Here is a 16,818-nt window from a genome sequence, read left to right on the forward strand (position 1 = left end):
CACATGAGACAGACAGCTAAAGAGCACCTCTGCGTTCCTGGCAGTGCCGGTCATTCATCCATCTATAAATAACTGAGAAAGGAGCAGCGACGCTGCTGCGTGGATCATGAAATAATGATGAAGAGGAGGAAACAGGAGAAAAGGAGAACAAGGGAGGCAATTAAAGTGATAATGATGATGGTGGTAAAGCTAGAGACTTGCCTCTTGTAATCTGTCAATATAAAGTCTGCAGGTCTCCAGGTCACAGTCCCCCCTCACCACCACTATGCCAACAGGGATGGCTGAGAAAAAACAAAACAAAACACAGACACATGTTAGAGCTTTAGGGTAATTATAGTAAAGATTTATCAACACATGGTATCCACAGCTGATCACCTACACTAAGAAAATTTTTTTTCTGCACTAGAAATCTTCAGAAATATGTTTAAATATGAAAACGTGGTGCCAGGCTGCAGAAACGTAAATGTTGGACACAGTCGGGTCCAAAATACTAGTTTTATTTGTCTGTCACATGAGTCAAAGGTTTGTTACTTTATAAACCACTAAAACATTTTTTTTTTTGTCATGTGTTTTTTGTCATGTGTCATGGTACAAAACCAGCCTGTATGGAAAGTTTCCTCCTTCATAACCAAAACTCATCCATTTGCTCGTTGTAAAGCTTAAAGTTATGTTTCGTGTATCCTGTTGCTGCCTTTTGGAATTTATTTTTAATGGTTTATTTGACAAACAGTGTGACTTACAGTACTTACGCTAATTTAGTCTTAAGATGTAATTCAGCCTTAGTGGAATTCTTAGCAATAACAAACAGGTTAGCAGGTATCTGCTAGCTATATGTGTGTCATAAAGTTGGTTTGGCTAAAAACAAATGAGCTACAAAATTCTGCAGCTGGTGACCCACAATTTATACAAAAAGTCAGATTAAAGCTGATTTCTTTTTTAATTTAAGAGACACAGAGAGCCTTACATATGTCTCGTAGCCGCTCCTTGTCATACTGCAGCCTGTCGTACTCCTGGAGGCTGATCCGGTTCACTCGAAGACGCAGACGATCTGGAACTGCGTGAGGACTGGAAAAAGCACACACACACACGTGCATGTACATGCACACACGCACAGATCAGACATGCCCGAGCAGACAATGAGAAAGGCATACAGATGCATACATGCACGCACAGACACAACTGGACACAACGCAAAACAGATCTGAGCTTTTATTTAAATATAAATATAACTGAGTGTCTGCACACCTGAATGAGTGGCAGCTCGATCAGCGGAGAAAACTACGTAAAAACAAACAAACAACTGAGCTGAACTCCTGCACTTCATTATTGACGATGTTTTGGTCCGTCTGACTTTCAGTGAAAGTGATCTCATGCTGAGATGCTGCCCACGTACCTGACGAAGGCTGGACAGACCAAAACACTGGAATTGAATAAATATTTCAGCAGTAAGCAGCACAGTGGAGTTCAGCTCAGCTGCTTTTACCTGATATTTAATTCCTCCTCTGTCTTCTTTCGTTCATGTGAAAACAGATCTATGAGCTCTGACATATAAAAGACATCTGCACAGGTGTTTGAGAATCATACGTCCACAGAGCCTCAAAAGCTCTAACTCAATAATCTTACCTGCAAAGGGACAGAAAGCGTTTGAAATTACAACAGTTACATGACTCTTGTTACTCAGAGCACAACATTAAGACACTTTACAGGGTCTGGACGTCAAGCGAGAGGCTCGGTTCAGGTAAAGGTAAAGGGACTACAGCGAGGGAAACATTAAGACAAAAGACAGAAGCACACTGAGGAGTGGACAGGCTTTTATCTGCATGCTGCCACGCGCTCTTTCTCTCTCTGCCGCTCTCTTCCAGCCTGTGTAACACAAACACCAACAGCCAGCACGACACAGCAGGGTTTGACCAATACAGCTATTTGAGCATTTCAAATCTGGGGTTCTCAAAATGGGGTTCATGGACCCTCACAGCCAACACGTCCAACAGGAAAAATCTGGGCTTATAAAATAAGGACATTACGACTCCTGTCTGTTACGTCTCACAGGTTGCTGTCTTTCTGATTAGCCACCGCTGCTAACGAGCACAGAGGAACATTAGTCAGGGTGTCCTTGGATAACCGTCTCCTCTCTATGAGGTGCCTGCACCTAAAAACCCAAAAAGCGCCACTTTAAATGAGTTGGGAATCCTAATGCAGAGCCTCTTTCAATGTTGGGACTTTGTCCTGATTTGCCCTTCCTCGCATTAAACATGCAGCAGGAGACAGCCCACGTCAGACTCTTCCTCGCTCCTGGAAATACTCTGCTTGGTTCAGGTGAGGGTACTGCCTGAGTTCAGCATGCAGGAGGCTCACTCGTGGTGAATGTACCGGTCATTACCCGTGAGTTTGTACTAAAGTGTTTGCAGGTTAAAGAGCGTGTCATGTTTGAAAGGCCTGGTTGGACATTTACGTTTCTTCATCAGTGCGATTGCTATTAAGGCTTTTTTTAAACACAACTTTCAAGGAAATATCACTTTCTCTTGTATCATGATTAGGGTGAGGACTTAAGATTGGGTGGGGCCCGTGGGATTTTCTCATTTTAAAATGGGTCGCAGCTTTTCTGCTTCATCCTTTTGTTCAGTAGCCAAAGCTTTGACTGAGCACCACCTCCAATACTACAAATAAAAACTGTTAAATGAACAAATAAAGTCAAATATTTTATAATTTGCTATCATTAAAATCATCATAACTGACCACAAAAAGCTGGGAAGATGCCAACTGCTGATTTTGTCATGTCAAATATTGGTCAAAGCCTGATGGATCAATAAAGACACAACGCTGTCAACACATTTACTCACACGGACACAAACATCCATCCATCCGGTCACAGAGGGCTCAGGTACTTACACAGAGAAGGAGTCGGGGGGAGCAGAGAGGCGGCGCAGATCAGCTGCACACACCTTCTGAATACTACGGCCGTACACACGCGCACACACACACACACACACACACACACACACACACACACACACACACACACACACACACAGAAGAGAGGAGGAACGTATGACGGGGGGAGATGAGGGGTGGAAAAAGAGAAAATGACGAGGAGGGGAAAGGAAATGAAAAAAAGAGGAGGGGAAGGAGACAAGGTAAAGAAAAGAAAAGAAATAATTAAAGATCACACCGGCGTGTGTGTTGGAGGAATGAAGAAGTGAATATGAAGGAAGACAAAAGAAGAAGAAGAAGAAGAACAGGAGGAACAGACGGAGAAAAGCCCAGAGGTAAGTGGACAAACATTGATAGCACAGTAGCAGTACAGACAGTCGATAAGTTCTGCTACAGAAAGTCATCACCCTCTATTCTTCCTGCTCTCACATGCACACAGTTACTGTAGCTGACATGGTTTAAAATACACACAGATAAAGACAGAGATATACATGAAGAGATATTAGTGCTACGGGGATGGAGGAGGGTTAGTAGTCTCGTGATTCTCTTTGTGCAGGAGGAAATCACAAGGCAGCACTGCCACTCCTGAAACAGATCAATAAGCATCTCCTGTTCACAGGAAACTGCCAGTGTCACGTGTCAGCGTGTCACCCATGCTCTTGTTTGGATTAATTTGATTACACGTCCCTCCTTTGACTTGGTCTGGCGTGCTGTACGGAGATGTGGGAGACTGACGAGTGAATGTCAGCTCCTGCTAAACAGACTGTGTGACTCATTCAGATTTTTTACAACGCTGCTGGCCTAGATCCTCCATCTGTAGGAGCGCGCACGTGTGTGTGTGACTCACTCGTTGAGCAGGGGCACAGAGGTGCGTCTCTTGCTCTTCTGGACCATGTTGGCCTGATTTCGAAGAGAGATGCGGAGAGTGGATGGAGCCAGTCGGCATGGCTCGCCGTCCACCTGAACAGAAAGACACGCTGAGGTCATGTTTTAAAAGTCAAACCAATGACTTCATAGTATTTGCTTCTTTTAGGCTTACATCAGCAGCATATAAATCCGAAAATCAGCCAAGAAGCTACTTGCACTCACAAACAGTTTAAAAGACGGACGTCTTAAACCTGCATTCTTTCTAAGGACCAGCAGAGGGTGACTCTTGTTTGGAAAGAGACCTCCACTTCTATAAAATGAAAACGGCCCTCAACTCACTTGCTCTGTGACCTCAGTAAACACTTCCCTGATGACTTTATATGAGCTCAACCTTCTTTTTCTTTTTTTAAATGGTAATTATTGGGGTCATTTTACCCAAAACAGATTGTTTGAAGGTTTGGTTGGGCTCTTGGAGATGTTTTGAGCCGTCTTCAATTTAGTAATAGCTTGTGTAATGTTTATTTGACCTGGCCTGATAAAAAGAAATGTCAGATTAAATAAATCTCACAAACCGCAGCACAGTATAGCGGACTCTACTAGAGCGGCATTGCACGATTCAGCTCAAAATAATCCTTCTTTATCTCACACTGAGCCCCTGCTCATCACAAACAGAGGGTTTTAACAGCTCTCATCTCTGTCTCCTATCTGAGCTTTTGATCAGAGTCACTGCAGAAAAGAGGCCGCACACAAACATCTGGCTCACTTTTGTCTGTTTGTCATTAAATATCACAAATAAAATTTAATATATAGCCAATTTTAATACACTCGCACTTCTCATTGCATTTACTGCAGCTGAATGACTTCATCATTTCTGCATGACTGTTACTTTAAACAATGCAGTACTCTACACTACCCCGAGAGGTTCTCATGTACCCATCTGAGAAAAACTGTTTAACCCTTTTCTTGTTTCTCAACGTTGTTGCTTCTCTGTTTATATTACAGCCAGCACTATAGTTACGTTTTAAATATCATTAATAGATATGATTAAATAATAATGAAATAAAGAATGAATAATGAAATATTGTCCCCTGCAGAGTTACTCAGAGCTAAACGAAGAATTGAATCAAATATTTAAGAGAGAAAAATTAAAAATCAGTCAGTCATCTCAAAGGTTTGTCAAACTGTGAGGTGCATCACCAGAAACATACGGAATTTAAAAAGGTTGATCTTCATGCTGGGAAACAGGACTGACTGTGCTGAAATTAATTTCACCTGAAGTCAATTGTTTTTAATTGTTACTGATCAATTAAACATGTGAGATGGGGAAGTGGGAACTTTATCCAGGTTTTTGTACCAGAGGAAGTCTTAGAAGCACGGACCTAAAGTTTGCTGTCACGTACCATTTCAATTTCAAAGTTTTTATTAATTAATGTTTTTAATACAAGCTAAACTAGGTATATTAAATTTAATTGTTTATCTATTACTTAATTACTTTAATGCAGCATAAACAGTTTTGGTGGTGAAGGGTCTTTATCAAAAGGAAAAGCCGTAAAACTTCTTCACATTTTCCAAAGCTGTCCAGTGGGCCAGATTGGAGTATTTGCTGGGTCGATTCTGGCCCCCGGGCCTTATGTTAGACACTCCTAAATAAAACTGTACATTTACTACAACAGTTTGTGTTTATTCTGAGGAATTCTACGTGTTTGTTGTTTTCTTATACTCTGATTATTCTCTAGCTGCTCTTGCTTTGAATCCTGCAGGTATGAGGTTGTTATATTACACTCTGTCACTCTAATATTACCTGAACAGGTACAGTCTTGTAGGTAGTGAGGATGACCTCTCTGCACTGGTGAAGTCTCTCTCCGTGACCTCCGACCTGCAGCGCTGCCTAGTGGACAACAGAGACGTTTTCAGATGTGGTTTTCTCTTCGTTGCGCTACTTCTTTTTTGAAATTCTTACCAGCGAGGCCATGGTGAAGCCGATAACCTCGATGCAGCCGTCGTCATGCCGCTGAGGTTCAAAGTCTCGATGGTCTCCCGTGTTTCCCCATGGCATGGTGCCGGCACAGTATCTGCACACGTGTTAACACAATCATGCAACAACAGAGTCTCAAAAACACCTTAAATGTCATTTGGGCTCCCCCTGTGGCGTCCTGTTGATGACACGCTCACTGCTGATGTTTTTTAGCAAAGGTTAAACTCAAATATCAAATCAGGTGCTTTTCTGGCTGATTCATCTTTCTCCAGTGACGGCGCAGACTTTCCTCTGACCGAACAGGTATGAAATTTGTTTTTATTGACTGAGGAGTATTTTAACTCCAGGCTGCGTGGGAGGACTGAAGTCAACAGCTTCAGCGAGCATAAAACCTGAATTACACCTCCTGCCTCTACCTTCAGCCCACTTCAAGAATTTAATTAGTCAGGTAGTCACAAGAGAGTTGTGGTGTCTCACAGTTTTCTAGATGCTATTTAACATGCTTTGTCACACACTGAATTGTTAGACAGAAATTAAAACTTACAGATGCCCCATTATTTACACGTTTTTCAATAACAGTGAACTTTTTTTCTTTGGTTTTTATTTATTCTTAGCAGAGCAAATACCAAGAAATTCACAAAGAAGCAACACAGCAACACTGTTTTCAAAAAGACTGACTGAGCCACAGATCACAAAACTGCTACTAAATTCACCAATGACTGACTGATGACGCTCGGAGTCTGTCCGCCGTGAATTTCTTCGAAAAAAAGAAAATAGCCAGACCTCTGCTGGGAAGGAAAAGCTCTCAAATCTGTCTGGTTCACAAAAGGCATCGAGACAGAACTGACACTGCAGCAGCACTGAGTGACGGGAAAATAAGTACCGCCCCCTCACAGATGTTCAAAGACACAACACATCTATGTCACAGCTTTAGCTGCCTTAATTCTTCATGCCACAGACTCAACAACGTCCTGGAAACATCCATGTTGGCATGATAGCATCACACAGTTGCTCCACATTTGTGGACTGCACATCCATGATGAGAATTTCCTGTTCCACCACTACTAAAGGTGCTCTGTTGGACTGAGATGGGACTGTGGAGTCCATCTGTGTGCAGGTTCAATAAACCAGTTTGACACCATGTGTCATCCTGCTGGAAGCAACCATCGGAGGATGAGTAGGAATCAGCGTGGTCAGCAACAAGACTTGGGTAGGCTAATAAGGGTCACAAAGAATGGAAAAAATCCTCCACACCATTACACCCCCACCCCTTTGTGTTGAAGCCATTTACCCTTCATTCTAATTTGTGTTGTACAGTTATTTCATTTTTAACCTTAATTTATATTTTATTCCTTCCTAGTTAAATTTACCCTTTTTAATTTTTCATATTTATTTCCTATCTTATTCATAGCCTTTTCCTTTTTTGTTTTCTTTAGGTCACGAGCAGTTGTCCAAGCATTTCACTACATATCGTACTGTGTATGACTGTGTACGTGACAAATAAAATTTGAATTTGAATTTGAATTTGAAGCTATGAAGCTAATCAATAATATTCAGAAACCTAGACAGTGCCTGACTAAGTTCAGGTCAAGAAATTCCTGGGAACCATCGATTTGTGCCATCGTGGCCACTCCATGATCACCTACCTGGGAATGTTTAGAAACACTATGCACTGGAACTTCAGCTCCTGGATCTTGGGAGTGAGATCTGTGCCATCACACTGTGAAACACATGGAAAGAGAAACATTGAGCCAACGTTTCACAGAATGTGCGCCACATATTTGCAGTATAACAACTTATTTTCACTCTCAGAACGTTTGTTTTGCTTTTAAATGTCATTTCAAGCGTCGCTCGCCGTTCTCAGCTTTTACTCTCAGTTTCACTGTCCTCACTCTCGGTCGAACCCGCCCCCACGTTCTGATTAATCAGGTCAAGGGTCACGCCACACTCAGCTCCCTGCAGGATGCCGTTAATGATTTATTGCTGCAACCACGTAAGATGTGCCATTTTCTAAATGTACAAACCATTTCTGGGTCAGATTTTTCATATTCAATTATCTATTTTCCACCAGGAAAGTTTCTAAATCAAAGCATAATTAAAGGATAAGTCCAGTCAAATTCAATATGCTTCTATAAATAAATCCAAGGAAAAGACCAAAACCAACAGAAAGCCTCAGCGCTGCGCATCCGAAGCTTGAGCTCATTCCTCTGTGCCACACAGCTCCATTATTCTCACAGAAACTATATAAAACACATCAGCGTTAACACCTCTAACAAGTTCCTGCATTACAATGAACGAGGGCACTGTAAATCTGCTGATGCTGCTATAAATACTCACAGCAACAACAAATTAGCAGCTGAAAACAATCCCAAACAAACAGTTTTTCCTCCTGTGTTACTAATATTTGTTCAAAACTGCAGCGCCAAGATTGTTTTAAGGAAACGATTGAGTCTTTTTTTCTTTCTTTCTTTGAATGACGGGATATATTTATTATCCAAAGCAGCAGGAAACAAGAAGCTTGAGGATGAGAGTCAGCATCAGAGTAGGGAAGTCGGAAAATGTTCCGAGACGATCAAAAAACTGTTTGTGTTTTGCTGCTCTGGCATGAAATTTCAACAGATGCTGCCCTCGGGGCATCACTGACACTGAAGACACAGTAAACAATCCTGTAATTTAGTTATGTTCTACTCAGTCCAAGATAGTTACAGGGTTTGTTAACTGGGAAAAAAAATCAAAGGGACCGTTCACCACCAAATCAAGTCAAATCAATCAGATGTGCTATTTCACACATATGAGTTCCCAACAGGAAATTTGCAGGGCGCCCTCTGGTGGACAAACTTTGCAACATCAACACTCATAACAAGGCTGAAGGGTGTTTCTTTCATTTCTTTTTTACTTTTTTAGTTATGGTTAATCAGCCATCACAAGAGACAATACCTATATATCAATAGCTAATATTGACAAATTACTAATATAAGGGCAATCGAAAATCAATATTTCATATAAGCAACTTTATTCTTCAACACAGCCTGAACTTTCTGGGGCTGCTTTCTTGTACTTTCTTTAAGTAGTCTTGAGGAATAGTTCTCCGGACTTCTTGAAAGACATTCAAAGCTCGTCTTTGGATGTTTTTTCTGCCTGTAGATGATCCCACACTGCTTCAGTAACGTTGAGGTCCGAGCTCCGGGGAGGCCAATCCATGACTGTGTGTTTCATCCAGGAATGATTTTACTGCATTGACATTGTATTTGGGATCAATGTCATACCTAAAAAAATTAAGCCAGCCTGTCCAGGGTGGACATTACATGCTGGATCAAAATCTGATAGTACTTATCTGCATTCCTAATTCCATAAGATTTTCCAAGATATCCAACACTACTGCCTGAAATACAGCCCCCAACCAAGACACAGCCTCTGCCATGCTTTACAGATAGCTGTAGATACTGTTGTACCCCTCTCCTGCATTCCTCTGTAGATGTTAATGTTGACTTGAACCTACAGCTGATATCGTCCAAGCCTGCTCCAGTTAGCACAGAGCAGAGGGCGCAGCGCACTCTGGACAGGTCACCAGTCCATCACAGGGCTAACATGAAGAGAGAGACAACAAACCAGAAATCTGCTCTGCACCACATACTGGATCACCCCTGAGATGGGGTGAACTGTCCCTTTAAATATGCTCATTTTATCTCTGGGCATTTTTCTTTTTTTAAGGAATTTTTCAATTAACCAATGAAATCGTCATTAGAAATGTTAATAAAAAACTGTTGGTGCTCTAACCCTGGGGTAGATGTCAGTGTTCAGGGTCAGTGAATGAGCAGCGCGGTGGTTCTTGTAAGACTTTAATGAAGGACACTTCAGCACGGCGGCCGTTAAAAGAGAAGCAGAGGGCGGGATTTTAATCACCGACCTGCTGCCCAAACATGTCGACACAGAAAACGATACAGGCGGAGAGCGAGAGAGAAGACGGAGAGAGTGTGTTAACACTCACCACCACTCTGACGTGCTTGGACAAATCCCTGGAGCTCCTCTGGAGGAAATCTGAGAACGCAGCCTACACACACACACACACACACACACACACACACACACACACACACACACACACACACACACACACACACACACACACACACACACACACAGAGAATGGGGCCCAATCAAACAGAATTACAGTTCATTACATTTCCCTCATTAAAAAGAGATAACTCCGTGACACGCTTCCGCTCCAACTCCCACCCATCACTTCTCCCTTCCAACTCACATCCTTCACAGAGAATTTGCTCATTCCAAATAGCTCCGAATTTAAAAATTCTTGTTTAAGAATTTTTATTTCAATCGGGGAGGTTCAGAAGCTAGAGCTGCACGAAGTTGGAAAAATGCTGGATTAATTAACAATAGATCAAAGATCAAAACAGCGTGCTATGACCTCGGCTCACTACAGATCAGTAAAATTACTGGATTACAGGAAAATTACCCAAAAATCATCTGGCAAAGGTATGCGGTCGATGTGAATGGCTGCATTAAAAATAGATAAGTCTGAAAAATGTTTTAATTCATGAAACATTTGCACAGATTTTACGTGCTGGTGTGTAAAGGCCCTCAGAGTGAACGCTAGACTGACTCCCTGCACCGTCAGGTGGCACAACCTGGTACTGCTCAAAAGTACAGCCTGGTCCTCGTTCAACTTCACCTGAAATCTGCTCAGTGTACAGAGGCTTGGGATATAAAGTCAAAGCAGATGTTTCTTTACATTCTGTAGCTTTTACTTTCTTTTGAAAAACAGCTGAGATATTCTCTTTGCTTCCATGTGTATTTACTCTGAGTGATTTTTTGCAGCACCTCATTCTCGCTTATTTAAACCAGACTTCTTCCTGCTCATCCTAACATGTGTCTGTGTGTCAGACAGACAGTGACTGGGAGGAAGAGTTTCGGCTCCAAAGGTTTGTGTGTCTGTGGATGTGTGAGCAGAAAGAAAGTCATCGGGGACACTCACTCCTGCATAGAACATCTTGTTGCGGAAGCGACTGTTAAACTTTTCTGGGTTGGCCTCTGGAAAGACACAATTAGAGAGGCAGAGAGAAAGAAGGAGAATACATTAAAGATGCGACAAAGACCGTGGGATTACAAATGTGAAAACTCACGCAGAGCGGTGCAGAGTAACACGGAGAGACTGACTCATTTGTGCATGCCTGAATGTGTGAATCTGATTCAGTATCCTTTGTAAATTTTTCATTCTGCTCATCTTTCTCTTCTTTTTTTTTAACAAAAGCAGAAAATGATCTATTAACTAGGGAGAGGAGGACCTAATGGAACATGAATAGAGTTGACACAAGGTGAAAATTTAAAAAAAGTGATATTAAAATAGCTTTCACACACCTCTGGACTCGTGGAACTCCAGGGTGACGTGCGCGTCGAAGCCAAGGCTGAAGTAGTTGTTGAACACGTTCAAGGGCAGCTGAGGATGCAGGAAAAACACTGAAGTGGGCCTCTTTGCATAAATATAATGTAATTTATTCACATAGACAGCTCACATCCTCTTTGAGCATAAACTCTGACCATTTAGCTACTGATACTCATCCAAATTCACACTTTTTGGTAAAGCCCAACTCTTTAAACCCACGGTATAGATATTAACAAGCAAAAACCTCAGAGGCTGAAAAATAAAGCACCAAAACTGCCCTATCTTTATTCCAACAGTGTACCTAATATGGAACGCACACATCCTAACTTCCAGCACAAACTGACCTTCTGTGTGCCCTCCTCTGGCTGGGCAGAGCTCTTTTCTACTAAGAGGTTCCACCTGTCCAGCTGCACCACCGAACCGTCCTCCACATGACACAAAACCTTGGACACTGGTTCATCCGTGTAGCCCTGCAGGGAGGATAGCAAACACAAGACAGAGGCAAATTTAACTACCCAACATCTACACAGTCATCCATGCAAAAGGGTTTTAATGTTACATTTAATATGCATCTGTGCAAAGTGAGGATAAATACACACTGCAGAACATCTAAACTATTTGAGTAAGTGAAAATAGGACAAAGATGACATGTTGTAACGCAAACGTTTAATAAAGTGAGATTTTCTTTTTAACTGAATGCTAGCAATGAATATTAATAAAATGCTGGAAAGGTTGTGTAAAGGTTGTGTAGGTTGCTACAAAATGACCCGGTGAAGCATCTGATAACCTTTTAGGTTAAATGGAAACTTAACTGGGTATAAAAAGAGGACCTCAGAGCTGCTCGATCTATCAGAGAGGCCCAGCCTCTTTAATAACAGGGCAGAATCCAGCATTCATGACAATATGGGAGAGCATTAGAGCATATGGAAGGGGTTGACCTTCACATCTGTAAAGACCCATCAGTGCTGAATGAAAAATTGTGGAGCCATTTTCAGGGAAGTGGTTTTTTTTATATCATTTAGCTAAAAATAAAACTTTACAGTACGACACCAGGTATCAGCTACCTGCAATGCAGTCTAGAGATCCCTCCCCATGTGCTTCAACCCCCACTCACACCCCGCTTCATGTTACCTCAATAGGTCACAATGTCTCACATAGTGGTTTACCCTTAATCCCTGGTGATGATTTAAGACCCTAGTCTTTGTTCACACTTTGGCTCATGTGACAACTCTCATGATCAGTAGCAGGTCAACAAACAAAGGGGAGAAGTCCCACTAGGGGTTAAATATCTCTCAAGACGACTATGACTTGGATGACTGAGAACCTATACAAACATGATAGTTTAAAACCCACTGGGTCATTGGTAAACCATCTAGGGTTCAGTCTTAATTTCACTGACCAATAATTTTCATCGCAGTTTTTTCCCCCCCCTCACAAAACATGAGAATAACTAAACGAAAACTAACGGACGAAAACTGATGAAACATAGCGACACTTTCATCAACAACTATAAACAAAATATTCAGAGAGATAAGATCCAATCAGAACTAATTAAGTTGTGCAGAAAGGCGGGACGATTTAGGAAATGATCCAATCAGAATGAAGGTTAGACCTGACAAATGGCATCCGTACAACCAGCTCCCCTGTTTCTCATGAAAACGACAACACTTGGAAGGATTTCAAAATAAGACTTTGTAAACCTTGTGGAGCACCTCTGCTCTGTAAAGACATAACAAACCTTTTCACTTTAGTCAATGAATCAACTTTTGAATTTGGCTCCTATAATCTTAATAATAAAACTACAAGTCGAATAAAACTAAAAGTATTTAGATGTCTAAATTATGACTAAAACTAAATCAAATATTGCAGTAAAAATTAATTCTGCTAGAGTTTGGTTAACACCATGTAAGAGTAACTTCTAGTAAAAAATAAATAAATAATAATAATAGCAAATAATTGTAAGAACTGCCAGTTCTGGAGGATTTGTTAGCTGTTTGTAAATCAGTCTAAATGCTGTGATATACACACAGCTTTACTCATTGAGTTCAGGCAATAAAATATATATATATATATATATTAAAAAAAAGGAGTAGAAATTTTGAGAATCACATTTAAGGAATGTGCACAGCAGCTAAAAACAGACTGGGATGCAGAGAAGAACGAGAGAGAAAGTGGACAGTGGAAGACTGAAGAAGAGGCTAAGGCTGTTTCTTGTCGCTCCATTCCTCTTTCATCTCCTTGCTAACAAGAACACCACGCGCAAGAAAACACACTAAGTAATAAAAGAGAGGAGCAGACAGGAACAGCATGCGATGATTGGATTTCAGTGAGCGATGATTGAGGTTTCATTACTGCCACTATAACCATAACCTTTAAGAGCATCAAACACAACCACATGATGCACGTCCACGGATTTCACAATCTCCGCAGGTCGATCCCTCTCATGTACAGTTTTCTGTCTTCGTTTGCTTTTATTTTCTCCCTCCTTTTGGACAAATAAAGGAAACAAGACAAAAGACAACACACACACATATAAGGAGAAAACAATCTGATGGTAGTAGCGCTCATCAGCAGGGCCTCTTAGCTGCTGACACACACACAGTCAGGTTTCAACTTACATTAACTTAATTTAACCAAAACCTACACAATCTAAAACCTAACCTTTGACCCAACAGGTTATTAACACTCAAATCAAGTCATTTGCATGGAGGAAACGATCGTTTGTGTGTCCAAAACAAGTCCGCACCATTTATGTCCCCGCAATGTAAGTACTAACAAGGACACACACTCAGCAGGAGAGCTCACACTCAAACAGCAAGTCACAGGGACAGTTACACTCACGCAGCGAGAGGTGGAACAGATACGGCGGTGAGTAACACAACTGAGTGTCAGAGAGATGAGAGAGAGATCAGGACAGAAGAAGGAAAGACACATAAGCAATATAAAATAGCAGGAAGAGGGAGAAATAAGGGTGAGAGAGAAAGGGAAGGGAAGGGAAGGAAAGGAAAAACAAGCGATAGGAGGAAAGATGAGCAAAACAGAAGAGAAGAATGAAGGAGGAGAGAAAAAAGTGGAAAGAAATGGAAAGAAAGCTAATGCAAACTAAATGAGAAGAGAGCAAGATGATGAGGGAAGGTCCAGCAAATGGGGGGAAAAATAAATGAAAAGGGAAGAAAATATGAGGAAAGTAGAGAATGGAAAGACAAGGACAATATAGAGGACAGGAAATAGATATATTTTATTTATCTTTCAATATAGACTGAAAGAAAAAGAGGCGAGAAGAAAGAAAGGAGCAAGAAGGAGAGGGAACAGCAGTAAAGGAAAGACAGCAGGATGAAGAAGGAAGGTCCAGAAAATGAAAGAAAAATTAAATGAAAACAAAAGAAGTTGGAGAAAGTTGGGAAAAAGAGGAAAGGTAGGAAATGAAAAAAAAAAAACTCTAAAGAAAGCGCAAAAGGGAAAGTCAAAGGAAGAAAAGAGGATGAAAGAGTGAGAACAAGGAATGGAGCAAGGAGAAGAGCAGTGAGGGCAAGGCAAGGCAAGGAAAGGAAAGGAAAGGAAAGGAAAGGAGATGCACCAACAGTTAAAAAAAAGGATAAGAAATGAGAACTCAGAGGAATGGAGAGGAAATGGAAATAGACAAAGTGGATAAAATGCCTGCAGTCAGAAATACTTGATGAAATAGAGGACAAAAAGGATAGAGCAATTAGACTAATTAATCACATGGCAGATAAGAATTTCCACTCAGGGCCGTCTTCGCTCCAAGCGTGTATCTCTGTACGTATCGGGAATGTTTTATCATTGCTTTCACTGCTGCTCCATCCGGAGCTGCTGAAGTCATTCGCGTGTCCTTGCTTCATCGTTCAGCTCGGTGCAGGGCTGAGACGGCACAGTTCATTACACTCAGTGATACTGAACTACAAGGTCCATCCTTACTGTCACATATACAGTGGGGCAAAAAAGTATTTAGTCAGCCACCGATTGTGCAAGTTCCCCCCCCTAAAATGATGACAGAGGTCAGTAATTTGCACCAGAGGTACACTTCAACTGTGAGAGACAGAATGTGAAAAAAAAATCCATGAATCCACATGGTAGGATTTGTAAAGAATTTATTCGTAAATCAGGGTGGAAAATAAGTATTTGGTCAATAACAAAAATACAACTCAATACTTTGTAACATAACCTTTGTTGGCAATAACAGAGGTCAAACGTTTACTATAGGTCTTTACCAGGTTTGCACACACTGTAGCTGGTATTTTGGCCCATTCCTCCATGCAGATCTTCTCGAGAGCAGTGATGTTTTGGGGCTGTCGCCGAGCAACACGGACTTTCAACTCCCACCACAGATTTTCTATGGGGTTGAGGTCTGGAGACTGGCTAGGCCACTCCAGGACTTTCAAATGCTTCTTACGGAGCCACTCCTTTGTTGCCCGGGCGGTGTGTTTTGGATCATTGTCATGTTGGAAGACCCAGCCTCGTTTCATCTTCAAAGTTCTCACTGATGGAAGGAGGTTTTGGCTCAAAATCTCACGATACATGGCCCCATTCATTCTGTCCTTAACACGGATCAGTCGTCCTGTCCCCTTGGCAGAAAAACAGCCCCATAGCATGATGTTTCCACCCCCATGCTTCACAGTAGGTATGGTGTTCTTGGGATGCAACTCAGTATTCTTCTTCCTCCAAACACGACGAGTTGAGTTTATACCAAAAAGTTCTACTTTGGTTTCATCTGACCACATGACATTCTCCCAATCCTCTGCTGTATCATCCATGTGCTCTCTGGCAAACTTCAGACGGGCCTGGACATGCACTGGCTTCAGCAGCGGAACACGTCTGGCACTGCGGGATTTGATCCCCTGCCGTTGTAGTGTGTTACTGATGGTGACCTTTGTTACTTTGGTCCCAGCTCTCTGCAGGTCATTCACCAGGTCCCCCCGTGTGGTTCTGGGATCTTTGCTCACCGTTCTCATGATCATTTTGACCCCACGGGATGAGATCTTGCGTGGAGCCCCAGATCGAGGGAGATTATCAGTGGTCTTGTATGTCTTCCATTTTCTGATGATTGCTCCTACAGTTGATTTTTTCACACCAAGCTGCTTGCCTATTGTAGATTCACTCTTCCCAGTCTGGTGCAGGTCTACAATACTTTTCCTGGTGTCCTTCGAAAGCTCTTTGGTCTTGGCCATGGCGGAGTTTGGAGTCTGACTATTTGAGGCTGTGAACAGGTGTCTTTTATACAGATGATGAGTTCAAACAGGTGCCATTCATACAGGTAATGAGTGGGGGACAGAAAAGCTTCTTACAGAAGACGTTACAGGTCTGTGAGAGCCAGAGATTTTCCTTGTTTGAGGTGACCAAATACTTATTTTCCACCCTGATTTACGAATAAATTCTTTACAAATCCTACCATGTGGATTCATGGATTTTTTTTTCACATTCTGTCTCTCACAGTTGAAGTGTACCTCTGGTGCAAATTACTGACCTCTGTCATCATTTTAAGTGGGGGAACTTGCACAATCGGTGGCTGACTAAATACTTTTTTGCCCCACTGTACTGCATGCTGTCATTTTACTGCAGCATGTCAGCCAGAAAATAGATTTTTGTAAAGACCTCTTATCAATTTACTAATACATTTATGCCAATT

The 16,818-nt window shown here is 41.7% G+C and overlaps 1 protein-coding gene across 7 annotated transcripts in view; it reads right to left on the minus strand.

Moving 5' to 3' along the window:
• dgki (diacylglycerol kinase, iota) overlaps nucleotides 1-16,818 on the minus strand; it is a 104,175-nt gene that overhangs the window by 12,048 nt on the left and 75,309 nt on the right. For 6 of the 7 annotated variants that reach the window (XM_085436225.1, XM_085436226.1, XM_085436224.1 and 3 more), the window contains 11 exons: nucleotides 11,519-11,644; nucleotides 11,150-11,228; nucleotides 10,767-10,822; nucleotides 9,762-9,824; nucleotides 7,420-7,493; nucleotides 5,759-5,870; nucleotides 5,600-5,686; nucleotides 3,779-3,891; nucleotides 2,890-2,952; nucleotides 965-1,065; nucleotides 202-281 (listed from right to left, as the gene is read on the minus strand). In XM_085436225.1, the coding sequence (XP_085292351.1) occupies nucleotides 202-281; nucleotides 965-1,065; nucleotides 2,890-2,952; nucleotides 3,779-3,891; nucleotides 5,600-5,686; nucleotides 5,759-5,870; nucleotides 7,420-7,493; nucleotides 9,762-9,824; nucleotides 10,767-10,822; nucleotides 11,150-11,228; nucleotides 11,519-11,644 (954 nt within the window). The remainder of the gene's footprint in view (nucleotides 1-201; nucleotides 282-964; nucleotides 1,066-2,889; nucleotides 2,953-3,778; nucleotides 3,892-5,599; nucleotides 5,687-5,758; nucleotides 5,871-7,419; nucleotides 7,494-9,761; nucleotides 9,825-10,766; nucleotides 10,823-11,149; nucleotides 11,229-11,518; nucleotides 11,645-16,818) is intronic. The other variant, XM_085436227.1, reaches the window with a different exon arrangement.

The sequence above is a fragment of the Copadichromis virginalis genome, linkage group LG17 (assembly GCF_057382275.1).
Source record: "Copadichromis virginalis isolate Kocher_CV1m ecotype Utaka linkage group LG17, C_Virginalis_male_GT1.1, whole genome shotgun sequence".
Classification (NCBI taxonomy): Eukaryota; Metazoa; Chordata; class Actinopteri; order Cichliformes; family Cichlidae; genus Copadichromis; species Copadichromis virginalis.